Source organism: Macadamia integrifolia, chromosome 8 (assembly GCF_013358625.1).
Source record: "Macadamia integrifolia cultivar HAES 741 chromosome 8, SCU_Mint_v3, whole genome shotgun sequence".
Classification (NCBI taxonomy): Eukaryota; Viridiplantae; Streptophyta; class Magnoliopsida; order Proteales; family Proteaceae; genus Macadamia; species Macadamia integrifolia.
This window is the reverse complement of record NC_056564.1, coordinates 31,617,069-31,640,554: the sequence shown is the minus strand read 5'-3', so window position 1 is coordinate 31,640,554 and position 23,486 is coordinate 31,617,069. Positions and strand designations below refer to the sequence as shown.

Below are 23,486 nucleotides of genomic sequence, written 5' to 3'. Positions count from 1 at the left end.
TGAATTCGCTCGATTCTAAACTTGAACTCCCTTCCTTTTGGGAATGCTTAATGAGTGAGCTCTCTTGATTGATTATAAGTGATCTCTTTCGTCTTGATGGAGTCTTTTCTAGTGCACTCTCGAAAAGAAAAGGCAAAAAAGAAAAACTTATTCAACAAGTTACTACATCAAGAATGGTGGGGGTTAGGAGTCAAACCTTGACCCTTTAACTTTCCCTAGACTTGCACTAGATCTCAGCTGGCCAACAACTTGCCATTGAGCTAGAAGCTCATTCCCCTTATTTATTTTTCTGATCAGCTGGCACAATTACATCGACACTCAATCGATGTTGGACCCCACTACAAGGTGACGATGAATAGTAAATAGTGAATAGTACCAGGTAGGCAACAGCTGAGACAAGTGGTTCACCTGATTATTGGTTCCCTCGTACCATATTATTGTAGCAAAAAAATTACAATCATAAGACCAAAAGAAAGCCAGTCATCATAATGTGTTTATGGATATATATATATATATATATATATATTGAAGACTTTCTCTCAACATTGGATTCTATGGTTATGGGAAGGACCTCTTTCTACTAATAGTGATAGTTTCCAAAGCCACAAACAAAAGCTATGCAAAAAATAACATTAAGAGAATAAACCCTAAGGTATTAGCACTGTTGTCATGTCGGGAATCTAAGAGAATAAATTAAACATCAAATTAATTACAAAAAAATCATATTAAATCGATAATTACACTAAGGTGTAAAATTGAAAAGACTGGATTCTAGCTTGACCTCCAAGTTTTGGCACATGGGTCATCCCTCCCTTTGTCTTCTTTACAAGGTTCTTTTTTCCCCACTCTTTTTTCCTTTATTTTTCTCTTTTCACATTTTATGAATTTTGTCTCCCCTTTTATTATTCTATATAAAAGAGTCACTTTTTCTTTTTCTTTTATTTTTTATTTTTTAAGAAGAATTACACATGGAGTCATTAGATGTGTGCTACAATGAAAATAAGTTATTATCAGGTATATATCAAATCAATTTTATTGATGTGCTTTTATTGTTGGGTAGGACATGTCCATGTGTTAATATTTAAAACATAGGCCATCTTTGTAGTTTGTAGCTTTATTCCATCAACCTTTGTCTCTCACTCGTGATCAACGTGATCATATGGTCACTATAGAGAAGAAATTATTAGGCTGCGTTTGATTGTCACTGGGGACAAAATATGGTACTCAATAAAAAAATAAAAATAAAAAAGAATCTTCTTTCTTTAAACTGTATAAACAGTGTGACTCCAAAAGCAAAACCTTTCTTTCCTTTTTTGGTTGAAGAGAATGGATCCATTTTGATGAAGCATTATCTTGTGGACATATTAAGCTCTTTAGGATTTCAAAATGAAATGATCTTTCTTTCTTCTAGTGGCGTGAAAAAATTGGTTAGTTTTCATTTTAGGATTTCAAAATGAAAATTTAGGTAATGAAATGCAATTTTTTTCCTATTTTAGATAAAATGTAAACCCTATGAATGAATTGGGTTGGGTTTGGATCTTGAAGATTGCCCATTTCAAGCCACCTAGCATGATTTAGAAGTTTTAAAAATGACAAGGGAAAGAGTTCTCTGTCAGAGAGTGTGGCTCTTCCACTAGAGTGGAGACCAATGGGAACGCAATTGAAAACATCAATAAGTTGGGTATTTCCACTTTTTCTTTTTTTTTTTTTTTTTTTTTGGAGGGGGGGGTGGGCTTTATGTCTGGACATAGCCCATACACTCCTTCCTAAAGGTGGAAGTGAATTGAGTTGTTCTATAAGTCAATTTTTTGAAATGATTTACCTCTTATTAGGAGAATGGATTTACCAAAAGTTTTAGATTTTTGGAGATTTCAATTCCTATGATGATTAGGGTTTGGATTTGAAATAAAGAAAGTGATTTGCTGTTTAAATATTTGTTTTGCAGACCTAATCGTTGAGGGTCCCCTAGTTTGGATTTTTTTTTGGCAGAACTTGGATGATTTTATGCACTTATTTTCAAGTGTGCTTTTTAGGAAGCTAATTTTTTCAATTATAAGGGATGAATTTAAAAATTATAAGAGATTAATTGTGGAGAATGAAGGTGTCATACATGGTTAATCGCAGTTGGTCCACTTTACATCTGACCATATGGTACCACTATATAGATGATTAATGGATAGTCACAGGCCATATAGCTTTGGTTAATAAACAAAGATGGACAAGAATATGAAATATAATGTCGGAAAAGATAATTAGATATGATTACGGAAAGAGTTTCCTAAGCAAACGGCATAGTCGAATGCACTAATGAGATAAACATATCCTATGTACATTGAAGGTTTGTGAGGTTATTTAATGTGAAAATGAGAGAGAGACAGAGATGCTAGCGTCTCCTACCCTAGTGTATACAATAGTTTTGCTAGATTCATGGGACAAATTATGAGGCAATTCATTAACATGCTTATATCAAATATATTAACTCCTTAAATTTAGACCAATCCTACCTCTCCATTTGATATCAGGCAACAAAAAAAAAGGGGGGGGGGGTTAAAAAAAAGGCCTCAAGTTGAGCAGCTCTGGCATAATAGTAAATTCAGGTAAAGAAGAGGGATAAGGACTGTCTCCTTTGCATTGCTCTATTATTTATGGCCTTTTTATCAATATAAGTCGAATCAGCGCTGGGTCAACCAATCTAGTCTTTTAAGCAAAACCCAGATCCACAATGGAATTGTTTTCTCCAGGTTTAATTGTTTTGACACTTTGACCACAATCTGGCCAGTACAGCTTGTATACTCTCTAGATCTCTCAAGTCATTACCTTTTATGGCATATAAAAGCTTCCTATACCAAGGCATCTCTCTCTCTCTCTCTCTCTCTCTCTCTCTCATAGAGGTTGAGAGAAAAGGAATAGAGCAATTATGTATAAAAGAGGAATCATGCATCAAAAGCATAGAAGTATCTTATAATTCAGGTAAAGCAATTGATGCACTTCTTTCCAACTTAAAAGGAAGAGATGGTTTGTCTTCTTGGTTCCCTCTCCTCATACCTAATATAGTTACTCCTCATAATATTTTTTTAATACCTACCCAGAAAAGAATAGATGAGGTATAATATCTATTTAACTCATGTAATCATTTACTCATTTACTTCTTAAACCTTCATTATCATATAATTCAAATAATTAATTCATCTTTCATCACTCGATGCTCTATGTCTAGGGTCCCCAGTCTGACTATATATGTTACATGTTTAAATCTTAATATACGAGTCCCTTATGCCATGTTCGGTCCAACATGCGTCAACAATTGACAAAAGAACATGTCATAATTTATAGTTAATTATTTAATTAATCTATAACAATGTATATAATCAGCTGAATCAAAGAAAACATCCAAATCACTAGAGATTTATAAAAAAAATCACGTTGTGACTTGACATATATCAGGTTTTTTTAGATTCTAAATCAACATTAACCATTCGGGCGTATGAAAAACATTGTCTCTCGATTTCTCTATGGAAAACATACACGAATGATATATAATCTCAATAAAGCATCAACATTAAAATAACATAATCTAGGTAGTAAATTAGTACCCTAAGCATTTAAAGCTACCCATAGGTCTTGACTTAATCAAGGGGCACTAAATGTGCTTTCAAATTAACCATTAATTATCAAAATTTACCAATTGTAGTGTGGATTGAGGGTAACAAAAGGTGATCTTTTTGTCCTTCAAGGCTAAGGGCTAAGGTGATTGCATGAATTATTATTCATGGAGAATTAATATACCATAAATGGGATTGTGATGGGTGGATGAGGTCATGTACCACTCAATGGCTTAAAATGGTGTAATGGGGCCACATAAAGCCCTTTATTAAAATAATAATAATAATTCAAAATATTTTACAACACTAAAGGAGAAAAAATATTTAATAATCTTAATTAAATCAAAATCATTGAAAGTATAAGCATGTAAGGATCTTGTCATCATATAGGATACCTTTATGTCTGTCCACATAAAGGGTAGTAGTATATTTGCTTTATTTTGTATATTCACGGTAGGATCGTGGTGGTTAATTACTGCGCTAGTCTCCTCGAGGATTAGTCAATGTATACGTAAGTTGACCTTGACACCTTGATTAACAAAAAAACAAATATATATATATATATATATATATATCTATATATTTAAGGTAGGACAGGTGACATATACAAAATTATTCCATCCAGATCCCTCTTCACATGGAAGAAGACTAGTTTTGCAATTTAGATCTAATACTCCCAATGGAACTTGTGAACTTGTGATTGTTATTAATGTAACTATAAAAAGGTGAAGGGTAAAAGGACCCAGTCACCTTCAGGGCGCATGTTAGCGAAGTGAGACAATGGAACTACGTACAGACTACAACTCCCTTCTCCCACCCACTCTTTTTTCTAGTCCCTGCAAATCCTGAAGAAAAGGTGGAGAATTGAGTACTGAATTAGCAAAAATAACAAACCCAAATCCAAAAGATTCAAATGTCAATTCCCTCAATTGGGTTTCTTTCTGTTTAGAGAACTAAGTATGGCACTCAAATTCTGGTAAATTCCGAAAGTTAGTGTTGTACATTCACACAAATATGTGTCGCACTACTTTCTTCACTAGTAGTACTCCCACAAGAACGGTTCCTCCAGCCGGAATCCGAAGTCTCCTCCGCCGGGACTTAACCATGAAAAATTGAGCCCGAAACCATCACTTGTATCGCCGGCGGTGGCGGTGGCGGTGGCAGTGGTGGCGGTGAGGTCAATAAGGAGGTCCGGCAGGTCATTGAACAATGTCTCATCATCTTCCATGGATGGAGACCATGAGGATTCTTGAGTGTCTTCTGATGTTGTAGTAGAAGTAGGGGAGTGGGAGTGGGAGATTGTCAGCTCGGGTTGGCTCGGCTCTTCTTCGGCTACATCATGGCTTCTCGGATTTAATGTGAATTCAGTGGCTGCAGCCTTGGCGGCGGCTGCCTGGATGTCCTTAGGAGAAGTGGTGGCAGGACGAGGAAGGTCTTGAGCAAGCTCAGGGAAGTTGAGGTAGGCTGAATTACCTTTAATTGTGAGAGCGGCTACATCGTGGGCTCGAGCCGCCATTTCTGGAGTTGGAAATGTTCCAAGCCAGATCCTTGATTTCTTTCTGGGTTCTCGGATTTCAGATACCCATTTGCCCCAATTACGCATCCTAACGCCGCGATAGGTCGGGTGCTTACCGTCACTTCCACTCTTATGGCGTTTCTTGCTCTCATTTCCACTTGTTGCTTCTTGCACTTTCCCTGAACCTTTCTGGGTCTTCTTCACTTCTGCTGCCTTGTTCTGATTTTGCTCCAATTCTGTGTTGCTGGCGGTTGAGGAAGCGGCAGAGGTTGCGGTGGTGGTGGTTGTGGTGGTGGTGGCGGAGTTGATGGTGGTGGTGCTGCTGATGATGGAAGATGAAGAAGGGGAGGAGGTATGAACTTCACACTCTGAAACCACTGGTTCTTCCATGACAGAGGACTGGCACTTGGGAGAGGAGGCAGAGAGTGCTGGCAATATATAAAAACAGAGAGCTTGGGCTTGGGCTTTATGGTTCCTCCATAAATTAGAGAAACTAAAAAAATAAATAAATAAAAGGGGAAAGATCTTGTGCTTGGCAACCCATAAACAATTCATAAGCAATTGGAGGGTGGGTGAAGCTTTTATGCCTTGCGTAAAGTGATGCAGTAACCTTTCCTTTGGATATCAAGTGAATGGTATTAAATGGGTTAAATGTAAAAGAAAAGTCCCAAATTCAATTATTTATCCTTCTCATTTATGTTCACGAACTAACAATGATTGACAAAAGAATAACAAAAGAGAATCACATATACGAAAATGAAATTATTTATGAGAATCATCAAAGATGGGCGAGCCAGTGGCACAATGGTTAAGTTGAACTATTACAACATTTTGGTCATAGGTTCATAACTTGAAAACAGCCCTTTCTACGAAGCAAAGGTAAGACGGGACCTTGGATTTACCACACATGATCTACTATGTGAAAACTCAGAGCATCCACCCACCATTTTGTCCCATGGGTCGGTATCCACCAAAATTGCTTTCAAAAATAAAATAGAGATGGACCCATTGGCAAAATATTTGTGGGCCTTCTATTATTAGCTTATTCCCTAGTCTCTGAGCTTTGTATTAAATAATCCATTGCTTAATTTGTTCCTTTCCTGTTCCTAAAGTGTCATTTAAACAGGTCCTCTAGGACGGCTAAGGCATTTCTTCCATGTGTATTATTCTTTATCAGTTCACCTACCTTTGGGTTTAAGAATTTGTGGGTCAAGATCTCTATGCCACTGACCATGAATTTCACATGAAAAGCTGGCATTCATATGTCCCTTTCTTTTGCTGATCTCCATTCTATTCCTTAACCTTCTGATCATCATCAGCTTCTCCTCTCATGGAAATTCATTTTTTGTCCCATGAGACTCCTAAAGTGTATTGCCATGTGTGGGTAAAAAGTATATGATAATAGTGAGACAAAACCCTCCATTACAGGAATAAATATGAGAGTTCATTTAGGCTGAGTTGTATGTTTCTGTTACCCATAAAGCCATGTGGGCATACCCATAGAATTGAGTGGAGATCATAAACCTTTAAAAATACCCTCTCCTTATGGTTAAAAAAATCAATAAGAATCATCCATTTGGTGTAATTTTAATTGAGCTAGATGGAAGAGATACTGCTACCAAACAAATATACCTATACCATGACATGTCAGTGGATCCAATATATTGGTCACAGGGGACCCTACCTAAGATATTTTTATTTTCCTTTCAGAATGAGTGATTGATCAGATGGTTAGGATTATTCTATTATATTGATTTTGTGGTCTTGACCTCTTAAGGTTGATTAGAGGGATCAGAGAAGCTTTTTCTATGACCACACATTTCAAGAATAATTATGAGGCATTAGCCAACGGATTATATATATATATATATATATATATATGCCCACTTCATAAAAAGATGAGTTATGTAATCATTATGGGCTTAAAGCTGTGGACTCCCCCCCCCTCCCCCCCACCCCTCCTCAATAGGGTGAGCCTACCTATTGTCCTATCTGCCTAAATGGGTAAGATATAAAAGTTTTTATCTTCCAAAATCCTTCTTCCTCATTCTATTTTGCTTCTCCCAATTCTTCTTAGCAGATCACCTTTGAAGAAACCCCATGAGATAAAAGCAACTAGTCCAAGTTTAAGTTCTTCTATAGCTACCTTAGTTCATTAAAAAGGAAACCCACCTTTGGTATCTCTTATATATGCCCATCTAGAAAGAAGAAAGAAAAAAGAGGTGGTTTCACATATTTTCATATATCCATAGCCAAGTCCTATATGGGACCAAGCCGAGCCCTTCTAATTATATCTTGCTTTGTTAATTTACTTCTCTTAATGGCCACATGATTTATTCACTAACAAATGTGACATGCACTGTCTACCACCTTACATGGCCCCTCCCTCACTAATAACAAACATTCCTTCCTGACTTACATGACCATGACCAATTTTTTTTTTAGCTTCTCCGCTAATGCGTGACAATCGTGTAGCCTTGTTTAACTTTCTTAAGGAATCTCTTAATTAAGTGTCTAAAATACATTCTAACCCCCTAATCTAACTTAGTTTGTCCACCTTCTTAAATTAATTGGTCAATGGAAAATCAATTTATCAGCCTTAAACTCATAGGGCTTAAATGTTTTCTTTTCTAATTCCGATCAAAAGATCTTCGTGATAATGACCACAACTTGTAATCGTGTATGATTAAGGTTTAGAAATAATAAATAAAAGCAGAAAAAAGTTTTCCACGACGTTAATGGTACTATAAGCCTCTCATATAAGGTTTAAAAAAAAAAAAATTGTTTTTTCTTTCCTTTCCTAACCATATTGTGAATCCGTACGGATGATATTATTGTCTATGCCACCATTGGTTTGGCATGGGATATTTCTCCTTACAATAGCATCATGAGGAATACTTACTTACCATGCCCTATATAGCCTTTCATTAACAACCATCCTCTCCTGGCTTAAATGGCCATGACCAATTATTTAACTTCTCTAATAATGCAATGCTTTTCATGTAACCTTGTTTAACTTCTTAAGGAATATTAAGTGCCTAATATATGTTCTAACCTCCAAACTAACTACTAAGTTTGTCCACATTCTTAAATTAACCGGTCAATAGAAAATCAACCTATAAGCCTTAAATTTAAAGGTCTTAATTATTTATTTATTTTTTTTTCAATTCCGACCATAAGATCTTCGAGTTACAGGACCACATTTTGTATTAATCATGTGTAATTAGGAGGGTTTCAAAATAATATAATTTCAGTCCACACCATATTGGTGAAAAATTTTTAATTAGTCCATATAGATTATAGAACTAAAGTACTGTATCTCAAGGCATAATATATAATGCTTCTTTTAGAGGGAAAGCCAAACAAGATATAGCTGCTGACCTTTGATAAAGTGTGATTTCTTTGCAGGTATATGATATTAATATTGTAGTCTTTCTCACTAGGTGTGAATTTGTGATGGCGAATAGGTGCTAATTAAAACAAGTATTATGCATAAATATTGTGGTTGTCAAGTAGAAAAAAGGTAATAGTCCAAGCCTATAATCAAATAGGGGAAATGTTTTCTATAGGGGAAAGTAGTTCTTGCTCGTGCACGAGATGCAGGCCACACATTCATAAGCATCCGTTGAGATATCATTTTACTTATGAGGGGGAGGGGGAGGGGGAGGGGGAGGGGGAGCGGGAGGGAGCGGGATCATTTTGCCCTCATGTATTTAGGTGCAAAGCCACACACTCTCATAATTTTTTTTCCCCCCAACAAGCAGGGACAAGAAACCCTATCTGTTTTTGTAGCAACTCCTCCATCATGCAGATCAGTGAGGTATATGAAAACATTTTAACGGAAGGTAGCGCAATCTTTTTATATCCACCAATCATGTAAATCTAGGCATAGAGAAACACATGCAGAGATCTTTTCTCCAATAAATATACGAAGGAGCCCACAAGTCCTAGCTGACCGTGCTGAGAAGGTGGAAATGGCCAAACCAGAACCAATTAAACCAAATGGTGAGCTGGATCACAGCTCTTCAGTTTCCAACTTTAGAACCTATCAAGCGCTTATCATCCATGGGAACTTTGAATTGGGATGATTTGATGATTTGGTTGATTGATTGATTGAGCTGAGGTCCCACACGTGTTGAGTAAACATGGATGACCCACTCTCACTTGGTAATCATGGTGAAACAAAACATTGGAATTATAATGTCCCCAATAATAAAACGTGTACGTGTCCCTTTGGCTACCCTAAAAAATTTAAACATTGGAATTATAATGTCCCTGGGGGTTCTAGGAGTTTTTCAAAAAAAAAAAAAGGGGTTCTAGCAGTAAAGTTTTATACTTTTGTAGCTACCCTGGATGGGGATGATGGAAAGGCCATGCATGTGTTAGTGGGGAAAGCACGTGGAAGTAATTGAAACCTTTAGCTTGGTACGTATGCATGATGTAAATGGTTTCTCTTCTCTCTCATCAATGTGCGGAGAGAACTAAAAACAGAAGAGAGAGAGAGAGGGATGTTCATCTAACCTTTGGCATAGAAAGAAATTGTACTACTTCATTCATGGTGTCTATGATACAAATATTTAATAAAGTAAAGGAAGAGATTCATGCAAGAGAGATTATTTTCATTGACACTATTTCATAGAAAGTAGGGTGTTTTAATTATTTCATAGAGTCATTTATGTTCATTTCTATCTCGTTGTATTTAATGTTGGTTCTGTATTTGCATAATCGTGCATATAACTTTTTATTATAAAATTATTTCCAATGATCAATAAGTTTTTTCTTTCAAATTTAAATAAAAATAAAAATAAAAAACCTAGAAAAATCAGGATTAAAAAAGGAACACATGCAATATTTCTTTTCAGAGGAAGCCTTTCTCTATAGATAATCTAACATAGGCCTAAAAAGATTATATGTAAATAAGAAAAACAAAATGGAAACTAAAGAATCATTTGCTATCTATTATTCTCAATAAGATGCATACAATTGTGAAGTAGAGAATTTTCATAACCTTAATGAAGTGGATTGAGCCATTGAGGGTTATTTGAACTTTTCATTAGTATGGTAAAAGCTTAATATGCATGAAATTGGGAACAAAGACTCATATAGCCATTTTTTTTTATCAATTGACTTTCATATGACTGCGGAAAGTTTTACTTTCATCTATGTTGTAGGGTTCACCTACATATGTAAGAACATTATTATTCCCCCCTTTTTATTGAAAGTATGAAATAGCATATACTGTCGCTTGTTGCTAACATCCATCCAAACTCAATGATGACCACCAACAAATATAAGATCATCATCACTCTGCTTTTAGATTAAAAGTCTGAAATATCATTTTATGTTCCCTAACATCCGTCCAACAAAGATAACCATTCGGTGAAGAAGAAATGTAATCGATCTATAATTTTTTGTGAACATACCTAAGACTTAACCAGCTGAACTGGCTAGAGCCCTTGAAAATATTTCTAATTAAAAGCATTTTTATACATTTAGAAGATCTTTAATGGTATGTGCCTGTTTACAATGGGAGCACCCTGCCTACAATTGAATTTGGATGGGGATTGTTGCATAGATGGACCCCAACATTCACTCATATAAGAGTGTTTCGGTCCCCCACACCATTCATATGAAGAAACAAATCCTCCCATATTATGTAAGAAATTAAGTTTTCTCTGGATCTTGTATTACCATAGTTTTCTAAGGCAAAATGGATGTTGGTCCATAAGTTTATCTATATCTATCACTTGACAAATTAAGTGAGGCTGAAATTTAATTGAGGTAGGGTTTATCATTCAACACTAATTTTTAAGGTTTGAGTCGATTCTGACTTTGTCATGTCTATGTAAAACAAAGACTAAAGATTAGGAATAAAAAATATATATATAAAACTTTAGAAAATATAGACAATTGATAATATAATGCTAAGTGTGGAACACAAGGCAAGGTATATTATTGAATAAGAATCCCTAAAATTGACACCTTACCAATACATATTCCATTATTTTTATTTTTAATAAAAACAACCAAGGGCTTAAATTAAGTAAAATATTAACAATAATGTCATAAACATTTTCTTCTGCATTCAGCCGCCACCCACTTGTCCTAGTTCTAAAGCTAACACATTCATAAGATTCATAAAATCATTACCACAAACAATAATAAAAAAGAAGAAGGTTAGGTATTCAATGGTAGGGCTGCGATGAGAGGGGCACATAAGGGACTTTTTCAAGGGAAGGAGAAAAGAGATAGACACAAATCTAGGTATACTGATGGTATCCAACCTTTTCAAAAAAAAAAAAAAAAAACAACTAATATAAAAGTTATGAATCTACAGTAAAATTTGAAAACACCCCCACAGTCATTTTATGCTTTCTTGCTTTCAAACTAGCTTCTCCATCCTCGCATATGTAGTCCATACTTCAGCTACTTAGTGTCCCATCTCCAGACTTGTTTTGATTCCTTGCAACAAACCCTTGGCCTGAATCTCAATTCCATCTCCTACCATGCCATGATTAAGAGTAGACATTTTTTAACAATTTTTATAAAAAACCAGAGTTTCCCACCTTGCATCTCCTGAAATAGCATTAAAGTCCCCAACAACCAAAATGAATGGATGATCTTTAGAAAGGGTGGCCTAGAAATTGAGTGTCCCTCAACGAGACAATATCAATCTACTCGTATAGGTTTTTTTATGAGGTTTCTAGTTCCTCAATCCATCGATGAATATTTATTAAAACATTAAAAGAGTTTAGTTTAAAAATATTCTTAAAAACTATTTGAATCCAATGTAACCAGATAAAGTACAACGAAAATTGTAATTCCCCAATCCCGTGCCCAACACTTATCAATCCATGGACTTCTCTTTACCAAAATAAATAAATAAATTACATGAAAAAGACCTTGAAAAGCCATGAACACTCTAGAGTCTAGCCTGATGATAGAAAATTAAAATTAAAAGTATCATGCAAATCGAAGACTTTTGCAGTCCAAACACTTTTGGATAAGTCACAAGAAAAAAATAAATAATTGCCAAAGGGATTCACACTACGATTGCAAAAGTCACATATAGATCAGTAGTCCTTTTCCATTTAGCAAATGATTTTCAAGGAATATCTTCGAGTAAACCCTTCAAAAGATCTTAATATTTTTTTCTTTTTCTTTTCGTTAATGATGGTATCCAGGCCTTCGGCTTGACTAGTCCCGTAGGTTCATACTGAACTACAATCACACGGACTGGATCATACCAGGGTTGAATGAGAATCATTTAATTTTTACTGAAAACAGTGAAAAACACTAAACACCTCATGTGAGTGGCCCCAAGGATATAAGAGAAACAAACTCAGAACCATATGAAGATCCCTTACCAACTCAACTAACCTCTTGGAGTTAAATCCCAATAATTCATTTTCCTTCTAGATGACCTCGCAACATGCTCATCATCTTGAAGGTTTCTAATGAAGTGTATAGAACATGCGAGATAATAACAACTGCCTAGCGCAATTGGTGAGATGTGGTGCACAAAAAGTCCATGCTCAACAGAAGGTCTTGAGTTCAAGCCTCTTAGCTGTTATCTACATCCCCTCCTTACCTAAAAAAAAAAAAAACTCCAAGAGAATTAGAGGAAAATTAATCTTAAGAATACTAGGAATAATTGAATGGTAAAAGACACTTTACATGCGAGGGGTATTCTTCTGTGACATAAAAAGGAATCTAGACCTAGATCTTCTTCAATGGGCATTTGATGATTGGGTAGCACTTGGGATACAAGCACGAGTGGTGCCAGCCACTGGATGTGTGTTGCGCGTGCTTGTTCTAGGGGTAACCTCCATTTATCCCAGTTTTGCGAAGGGAGCAATCCCATTTTTCACCTTAAATTGGTCAAAATATACGAATTTTCTTACTTTTCGTGGAGGATTAAATCCAATAATAGGGGATCTATGACTGACCAATATTGCACACCATCATTTAACTATTGCAATTTTTTTCCTAATAATGGGTCACATGTATGGGACCCACTGAGGCATCGGTCATGGCCTGAAATAGATTTTAGAGGCTCATATATAAAGGCCATTCTTATGGTCATCAACAGATAGTTCCGTTAGAGTTGTCAACAGGTAAAAATTTCACTTACCCTTTTGTTTTTAAATCTCCACTTACCCACCAAGACTAAAATGGTGAACACTAAAAAGGTAAACACTGGTAAATGAATTGACAAAATTACATGTAGTTATATAAGGGTTTTTCTTATTTGCATCTTTTAAAGTATTAAATAATTTATAATTTTTTATTCAAAAAATAGTAATTTGTAATTTTTCTTAATAAGAATAAATACTATCATTTCCATTTCGCATTTCGCATATGCTAAAAGAAATTGTACAAATTAAAACAATAAAACCTTTTTAATCATTTTCTCTGAATTTCTAAAAAACTAATAAAATTTTCAGTTTGACTCAACTTAATATCTTTGATAGAATATTAAATTTACAGGTTGTATTCCGTCGTCGGCAGTCGGCAGTCGGCACCCACACTCCTACAAAGAAAATGTCGGAATCCCATCTACGAACGGCCAAACTTGGGCTTTTCATGGGAATGAGACCAGCTAGCATTAAACGTATTCACACTTACGTAAAATAATGTTTGGAAGTCGAGAAAGGAAACAAAAATGAAATTAAGCAGGAAAAAAATATATAAATCAATATTACTTTATCAATTAAAAAAAAAATTGTGCAAAACACATTCTACAGCATAACATTGAAAAATAGATCACCAAAAAGCACGTGGCAAGAGAATGCCATTAGCTTGCACGGTCATTGGGTTGGCATTCGGACTAATGAGAGGTCATACAAAATCTTCAGCACACTAAGGGAGGGGGAAGTGCAGTCTTTTCGTGTCAGCTTATGCCTAGGGTTAGATATACACAAGTGGGTAGTTTTTTTTTTCCCAAAAAGACATTAACTTGTATGCAAAATGGTTTTGAGCTTAAGGCGTCTCACGTCAAGATACATGACTATATGAGTATTGATTTTTTCTCTTTTAAAAATAAAAAATAACAATGTGTCTTGGCATAGGATACACCTTAGGCTTAGAGAACCCTTATGGTCTTTTAAGGAATCACTATACCTAGCGTACATGGGTTAGTCCATGTGAACTGTCATGTGACAAATAATCAAACGTTATACGTTATACTTCACTAGGCATAGTGAGAGAACGAATATATATATATATATATATATGCATGCGCTTGGGGTTGGGAAGTGGGTCTCTACATGGGAGTGTGTCCTACGCTAGTCCTTCCCTTGTCTATCTCTCTCATCCCCAAAATAAGAGGGAAAAAGTCTTTTCACATGAAAACTATATGAAATCATAATATTTTGCTAACATATAAAATTCATAAAATTCTCTATAGCTTAGAAAAGGGAGAGGATTTTATGAGCGATGCGGGATAAAAGAGCACACCAATGTGGTACAACAAAATAATATCATACATAAGAGGACAGTAAGATCATTTTATATAAAGAGGAAAGAGATGGATGCAAGGTGCAAGCTGCTAGCACACCCTACCCCAGCGGCTCAAAGAATGATACATGAATTCACCTATTGCAATATTTAGAATTGAGCCACTCTAAGTCAAATGCATCTTACTTGATTTTGGAATTTGGAATCGAATGAGTTTAGAATTTTGACTCTTTTTTTTATCCTAGAAAGTCAAGGGGAATGTCTGAATGATATTTCAATATGTGTATTTTGAACTCAACACATATTCTTTGAATTAACCTTTGTCATATTCCCAAAAGTTCTTAGATTAAGGGCATGATGGAGTTTTTAAAAATAATTTGAAAATGATGTATCATATGTCATTATTTATCTTCATTGTAAAAAAAATGTATATACTATACTAAAAGGACGAAAAGATAAAATTACAAATTATTTAATACCTTGAAAGATATCAACAAAAAAAGAAAAATACCAAAATTAAGTGCTTCATTATGGATTTTCATACATGCTTTTCTTTCTGGTCTAACCCCTTTTAAGCCACATTGAATGTTCCTTTGGTCAAGCCCATTGTAAGATGGAAAGCATCCTCCTCGGATTAATAACATGTCAAAAAATATTTGATTAGTCAGGACTTTTGTTGGTAGATAATTTTGTGGGAAATTATCATGTGGAATATATTTTGGTGAAGTAAGAGGTCCAACCGGTCAATAAAACCAGAAAAATCATTGAAATTCCAATTTGATCGAATGAGGTAATATTGTAATCTCTTGGAAAAGACTTCCTTAAAAAGAATTATTAGAAAAGGTGGGTTGATCCATCAAATCAATTTGACGAACCGAGCCAGCCTTGAAACACTTAATTTTATTAGATTAGTGCATTGGTGCCAAGCAGGTTGATCTTTTTTTTTTTTTTTTTTTGTTAAAAAATGATCTTTATTAAAAGGAAAAGAAAAGATACATCAAAAACCAAATAAAAGGACAAGACAGAAACCTTAGCGTCACTAACAATCTCCACTTTCGACATGGTCGTCAGCAGAGAGAGACACAAGCAGGTTGACCTATCTTAGTTGTTCCAAGGAAAATAACAAACTCCAAAACCAAAGAAAAATGGTGTTATACATGATCATTTATAGAACCGTTGAATGGAATATGAGGATCTATAATATATTTTCTTTAGTCCTATGCTATGGTTGCATGTATGATCACATATTACCCAGATCTGTGTTTATCTTTTTCCTCTTTTCAGAAAAAATTATTTTATCCCTCTTATCTCAACCCTCTCATTAGTTAAATCGTTAACTCCAAAAAAAAAAAAATCGATGATATACCTAACATCCTCATATAGATTTAAGGATTTTGCCTCTAATATAAAATCATTAGTAGTGGAGAGGATGAAGTTCCATTATTTTCCAATGTTTCATGGTTTCAGACGTGAGAAAGATGGAATTTTAACAAAGCAACCGTACTACCGACAACCATCATCCGGGGACGCGGAGTGGGTTACAGTCGCACGGATAAAAAACAAAGAAACTGCAGACCCTTTTTAACTGGATTGCTTTCACAAAAGCTATGCAAGCCCTTTCCGCCAGACAAATGGAATTTCCACACGTGAAGACATGTACAACCTTCATTGAACCTTACACATATGCCCACCAAAATTTGACTCACATTTGATTGAGAGAGAGAGAGAGAGAGAGAGTGAGTGAGTGATCGATGAAGCTAGTCCAAAGAGATCAAAATGCTAGTCATGGTTTTTATATATATTTGTTGACCTGAATTTGTTGACTTTAGTGCCAAAGCAAGTGACCCATGCAACCCAAACGTATCAAATCTACGTTCCCAGTCAGCACACGACTCTAAGACAACGTTTTCTATTGTTTCTAGACAGGGAAACAGTAAAAATAGATTTTTATGTTTTTAAAAATAAAAATAGATTTTTTAATATTTAATAAATATATTTCTTGAAATGTTTTTTACAGATATAATACCATTAAAAATCCCAATAATATCATTAAATGGATAAAAGGGAGAGAATGTTCGATTGCTTCTTTTTAGGTTTAAATAGTTGACAGATTTATTGGGCACAATAGTTTTTTTTTTCTTTTCTCTCTTAAATTCGTTTCTAGAAACGGTCATTTCTAGATTTGTTAATAGAAATAGATTTTTATTTATGTTTCTGGAAACGGATGAAACGGAACAACTTTATCAAATGCTTTTTTCGTCGCTTCTCCGTTTCTAGGAATAAGAAAACACAGAAACAGAACATTGTCAAATGGTACCTAAATCTAAAAGTACACAGAAACAGAACATTGTCAAATGGTGCCTAAATCTAAAAGCACATTATCATTCATTTTGGCAATTTCAAAAGAAAAGTTGTGATACTTTAGAAATTGATTTAATGAGGTCTACTAGCAGATTCTCATGAGGAGAGACTATGTCAACCCAAAGATTGCAACGAGATTCCCTAGACCCTTAGCACATTCAGTGTGTGATTTATAATCATCTTGTCTTTTCTCAAGAGAAGTTACAAAACCAAAAAGAAAGAAGGTTCATTATTTGACAGTCTTTCAGGGAGTTTGTCTATCTGATAAGCTCTGTGACTCATGTTAAGGATGCCGGCTTCAACTCTGTTGTGTTTTCATGTAAAAGAATTTTAAGTACAGTCTCTTGACCTTCGGTGAAGAGATAATCATTTCATTCATAGGATCTAAGTGGCTGCTTAAACTAGAGATGGAATTTTAGGTCTTGAATAATAGGGGACAAGATATTCATTATTTATAAAGTTCAATCACAGAGTCATATCATTGATAGTGGGTGAAGAAAAACCTCCAATAATATGAAAGTAATTCAAAATAAATTCACTTTTGATCACAATGATTTGATGTTATGCTTGAACTTCAAGAAGATTTGAATGCCATCATTATCTCATATCCTTTGGTGTTGATCCAAGGTCCAAAACATCCTCTATTATTGGGATCTCATGGATGAAGAGATTCTTCTTTATCATGGTTTAGAAAATCAGGTCTTTTTTCTAATATTTATTAATTTGTGAATATAACATGTTTTAATTAGATGACTTTATAATGTTTTTTATATTATTTATTTTATGGCAAAAGGTTTTGTGCATAGCCATGCATGATGAACTGTAAAACAAGTGACCCATGCAACCCAAAAGTACCAAAACTATGTTCCTACTTACCACGCCGACTCTAAATCTAAAAGCACATTATCTTTCATTTAGGCAATTTCAAAGGAAAAGTGGTGATACTTTAGAAATTAATTCAATGAGGTCTATTAGTAGATTCTCACGAGGAGAGACTATGTCAACCCAAAGATTGCAACGAGATTCCATTAACAACCCCCAGACCCTTAGCATAGAATCCTGAGTATCAGATCATGTACAATGAGTATCTCTTTTTCTTCAGTTTGTGATCTATGATCATCTTGCCTTTTCTCAAGAGAAGTTGCAGAACCAAAAAGAAAGAAGGTTTTACAGTCTTTCAAGGAGTTTGTCTATCTGATAAGCTTTGTGACTCATGTGAAGGATGCCAGCTTCGACTCTGTTGTGTTTTCATGTAAAAGAATTTTAAGGACAATCTCTTGACCTTTGGTGAAAAGATAATCATTTCATTCATAGGATCTGAGTGGCTGCTTAAATTAGAGATAGAATTTTAGGTCTTGAATGATAGGGACAAGATATTCATTCTTCCTAAAGTTCAATCACAGCGTCATATCATTGATAGTAGGTGAAGAAAAACCTCAAATTATATGAAAGTAATTCAAAATAAATTCACTTTGGGTGACAATGATTTAACATTATGATTGAACTTCGAAAAGATTTGAATGCCATCATTATCTCATATCCTTTATTGTTGATCCAAGGTTCAAGACATCCTCTATTGTTGGGATCTCATGGATGAGGAGATTCTATCTTCATCATGGTTTAGAAAACCAGATATTTTTTCTCATATTTATTAATTTTTGAATATAACATGTTTTAATTAGTTGATTTAATATTGTTTTTTTATTATTTATTTTATGGCAAAAGGTTTTGTGCATAGCCGTGCATGATGAATTGTACTCAATTGTTGGATGGGGATGAGAGACTATGGTGCACCCCTTCACCCCAATCTAACGGTTGTGTGCATGATTGTGCACTATTCACGATCATGCACAAAACTTCTCCTCTTATTTTATGGGAAAAGATTGGGTATACAATCTGTATACTGTATGCTAGCACCCACTGTGTTCTTTTCCCCTTCTTGAAATGACCCCCATATTCTTCCTATATGATATCCCATCATGTGCCCCCATTGGTGATGTGTGCTAGCTTACCATACATAAGTAACATACCTATCCCTCTCCCTTATTTTATATAGTAAAATCATATAAAATAATTTCATAAAATATTATTATTGCTAGGTCTGAATTATGCAATGTTGGAAATATCCATCCAAGAGATACATGTGTTTATACAATATTGGAAATATTCATCCAAGAGATAAATGCAAACACATGTATCAAGGTCGAGGTCGATGGCAGTAAACTCAAGTACCCAATATAGTGTTGTGTTACGGTCACTCTCCTTAAAACTGTAGATGTCTCATATGGTTCAAATTGGATTCTTGCGAATCTGCCTCCAAGATAAAACAACTTTGCAGACCCTTCTGGTGGTTGTTGTATTCACTTATTAAGCCATGTCGGAACACTTCAGGGTTGTGCTCATTGACAAAATAAAACAATGTATAAAGAAAGTCAAGAGAAAATGGTAGCTAGTTGAGATCCCAAACTATTAGAGAAATGGGGGTAAATCTCCTCTCTACATATAAGAGAAGAAGTGACACCACCAATGATTGTATCCAAAAGACATGCCTAAACATCATATCTTTCCCACAAGACATCAATTAATCATTCAAACATGTCTTCCACTAGTCACACTTCTTAGTCATTTAGGTGCCTATTAGGAAAATGCACAACCCTCTAACCAAAAAAAAAACTAATATTTGAATAATTTATTTAAAATTTCAACGATCTCTTACATAATTCACAGTATTCAAAATAATCAATAAATCCAATTGAACATAATAGAAATAGTAAAACACATTAGTGAATTTGTCTTTTGGATCCGAATCTACACTATGTTTGATAAGCCATGTTAAAATATGTAAGTAAAGTTAGACTTCATGAACATTTCTTTATTGGTGTAGGCGATTAACTTACTATTTACATCCTTCCATTTGATCCTTTAATGATCTTTTTGTATAAGTGGATATTTTTATCTTGTTACCATCTTAGAATCATGGGTGTTTAAAGAATTCACCCTTAAAAGTTTCATTGGTAAGTGGTTTCATCTCTAACAACCACTTAGATATAGTATATATGCACCATAGTTAATACATTCCCACCATTTTTTTAGACTGGCTGATAAAAAATCTTATACCTCATCCTTTATAAGAATGAAAAAATAATAGGTAGTACGTCAAAATGAGAAAATAATAGTAGTACTAAACAAATCATCTACTGACCTCATTTTTTCCATTTGAACTTAATTCTAGGAATCTCATCTCATATAAGTAGGGCATCCATCACATTACTTATGTCACAGACCTTAAATTCATTATTTTCTTAGATGAAATACATATAACCTTCGTAAACCGAGACTTTTGTAAGCACGTATGCTATGATCATTTCATGATTTTTCATAGTTGATGACAATGGTACTATTTATGTATTCCTCACCAAGTTATTTCCAAAAACTTACTTATCATAATTTAGTGACATAGGAAGCATCAGTTTTTGCTATAATGAAAAATCCGCAATAAATTTTTTTATTATTCTTATACCGGATTTCTCAAAGCCACAAGTTCAATTTTCATGATAGATTTAGTATCACATATTTGAATTCTAATTTCTATAAAATCCCTCAACTATCAAATATGTGTATACTACTACTGGTAATCATAATTTCTTTTGTGTCTGAAGCATAGTTAACAAATTCGGATTCGGGAATTATTCGGGCGGAGAATTATTCGGAATAATTCAATTGATTAATTTAAGGATTCAGTCAAAAAAGCAGTCAAAAAAGCGAATATGACGTTTTGTTTTTTGTTTTTTTGTTTTTATGTTTTTTTGTTTTTTTGTTTTTTTATTTTTTTTAAATATTGTTTAAGTGGACCAAATAATTCGGTTTAATTCGGTTCGGCCCGAATTATTCACGTTTAAAATTCAAATTAGTAAAATTCGCATTTTTTACCGAATTTTATTTTTAATTCGGATTCGGTCAGAATTTTTATTTAATTCAGAAAATTTTGGTTCGGCTGAATAATTCGCGAATTATTCGGCCGAATTGCTAACTAGGGTCGGAAGACATGATAATGAATATCCATGGCCGAATATAAGAACATCTTCTCGATGCAAATCGAAGTCTTCCCATGCAATGATGCACCTTGTCTGACGTGTAATACAACTTCAACAACGTGGATGACATGTTGGTGGACCCAAATCCAACATCGGTAAAATATTAGTCAAGATTGAAAATCCATAAAAATATGAATAACTAAATAAAATAAAATTTCAATAATTTCATTGGACATACTAATTATGATGCAACACAAATAGTGTTGTATGTTAACAATTTTGTGTTCGCAAAAATCATTACATCATCCATTGGATCACAAAAGTATCATTGAGATAACTCTGGGAAAATTTCCTAGCACTTATTCCACCTTTTGCACTCTATAAAGTGAAGTAAACATACCTTATGGCCCGGATGTCCGTAAGGTTTGGTCTTGTCTCAGTCAAAATTGAGTTACTTAACCCAAACAATTCCAAGTGAAATTTAAACTTCAAATATTTCATAAATTCCTTGTATGTGCATGGTCCCAAGTATGTAAAGTTGAACAAAATCAAAAACATGATTCATAAAGATGATAAACTCATTCGTGGGTTGTTCACACGGTTAGGGCAAATTGGGAATTTTGTGGATAGATGCACGGTCCTAAGTTTAATTCCCCATTTGTGCATCTATGATTTAAGTAGAGACCGTGGCGATGGATTTCTGCGCTAATTTCTTCAAGGATTAGTCGAGGAGCACGTAAGCTAGTCCAAACACCTTGGTTTAAAAAAAAAATTGATAATTAACAAAACTAAAGAATACTCAACATAATTAACCATCTCCAATATGTCATGCATAAAAAGTAGAAACTGGTTCAAAATGGGCTTTGTACATAACCTAGAGCCATAGTCCAGAATCCAGATTGATGCAATCACTAACATTGGAAGTACCTATTTCAGCTGTCACAACTCTTAATGAAGTATACTTTCTGTAATTAGAAAGATGCAGCCAATGGAATGAGTTGATAGAAAATGACTTGCCTCTTTCTCTTCATTCAAACTCAAATTAATAGAGTTTACAACAAAACTTTCTTTTCAAATAAAATTGAAAGAAAATAATCATTACTCTTTAAATCAAACGAAAGGCAATGACAATGGAAGGAAAGTAATCTCAATACTTCAAATCGAACAAAAGTAACCATACTTTTTTTTTTTTTGGTGACACATGATTTCAATTTTCAACCATTGGTATAGTGTTGATCGATCGATCATATTAATATTGGTTAAATCAATACCAATATTTGATCAATTCGAATTAATTTTCAAGATTAAACAGAGAGAGAGAGAGAGAGAGAGAGAGAGAGAGAGAGGGGGGAACTAATCCATACGCATCAGCGGGATCCTCTTATTCAACGATCAAGGCATGTATGAATATATTCTATTCCTCTTGTTCCAAGGTTTACAAGAGAGAATGCTCTCTTAAACAGATTTATCATATTGACAATAAGAATTGCAATTATTTAAGAAATTTTATCGTCTTAAAAATTGTTGAAAATAATTTTATCTAAAAGATATATATGTTAACATATATAACAAGAGAAATAGAATATTTATTTGAGCCATAGACAAACTGACGCGGATGGCAGAAAACTCAAGTGCCAAATACAATGTAATGAACTTGAAAACACATGGAGAAACTTTGGGGATTGATGGTGCGATTTTTCTTAATTTTTCTAAGTTCATTTTTGTTCTAGGGACATTTTTATAATTTTGCTTCATTTTATTCATTCACGAATTTTCATGCACATTTTATCATACTGTCATCATGACAATTAAGGTTTATTCCACATGTTTGATTTTCATTGTGTTTTTAATGTTTTCATGGTGTTTTTCACGCATTCATGTATTTAGGGTTAGGGTTCTTATGGCATAGGTTCAATTTAACTGTGAATATGTGCCCTACCTTAGCATTTTTTTTGTTTGTATTATTTAGTTTAACTAAAATAATAAAAAGATCAGTTTAACCAAATGAACCAAAGTGCCAACACCTTCCTTGAATCATTGGATCATAACATTGATCAATACTCAGAAAAACAGTTCGATCAATCCCGATTAGAGTTGCATAGAATTAATTTTGTTTTTAGTGAGTATACACTCTTCTCTAGGTGATGACTCAATTTGATAATAATCATTTTTTATTCATATCCTTACATGATCACCACCTTCTCAATCTATCACTATCTATCAGAAATCTCCCAAGACAAAATATAGAGAGAGACATGGAGATCTATTTGAGGGTTCTCTCCTTTGAAAGTGCCCAAAAAAAAAAAGGGTTCTCTCCTTTGAGACACTAGTACTCCATTGTTCAAATTGATCCAACAAGAAACTCGTGGGTTATGGAGCTTACGGCCTTAAATCGATGAACGTGTGTTTTCTTCTGTGCGTTGAATTCTGATAAAAATAAAATATTAAAAAAAAAAACCCTGCATTGCATTGATAGTCTAAGAGACATGTCTCTCCTTCTGAAGGGTCTCTTCC

At 34.3% G+C, this 23,486-nt stretch overlaps 1 protein-coding gene across 1 annotated transcript; it reads right to left on the bottom strand.

The window, feature by feature from the left end:
* Positions 1 to 4,282: 4,282 nt before the first annotated feature.
* LOC122086206 (ethylene-responsive transcription factor ERF039-like) lies at positions 4,283 to 5,646 on the bottom strand. The gene has a single exon (XM_042654939.1). The coding sequence runs from the start codon at positions 5,506 to 5,508 to the stop codon at positions 4,639 to 4,641; it is 870 nt and encodes a 289-aa protein (XP_042510873.1). The 5' UTR covers positions 5,509 to 5,646; the 3' UTR covers positions 4,283 to 4,638.
* Between the last annotated feature and the right edge of the window lie 17,840 nt (positions 5,647 to 23,486).

Excerpts from the sequence above, each read along its gene's own strand:
- LOC122086206 (XM_042654939.1), bottom strand. The coding sequence starts at position 5,508 with ATGGAAGAACCAGTGGTTTCAGAGTGTGAAGTTCATACCTCCTCCCCT.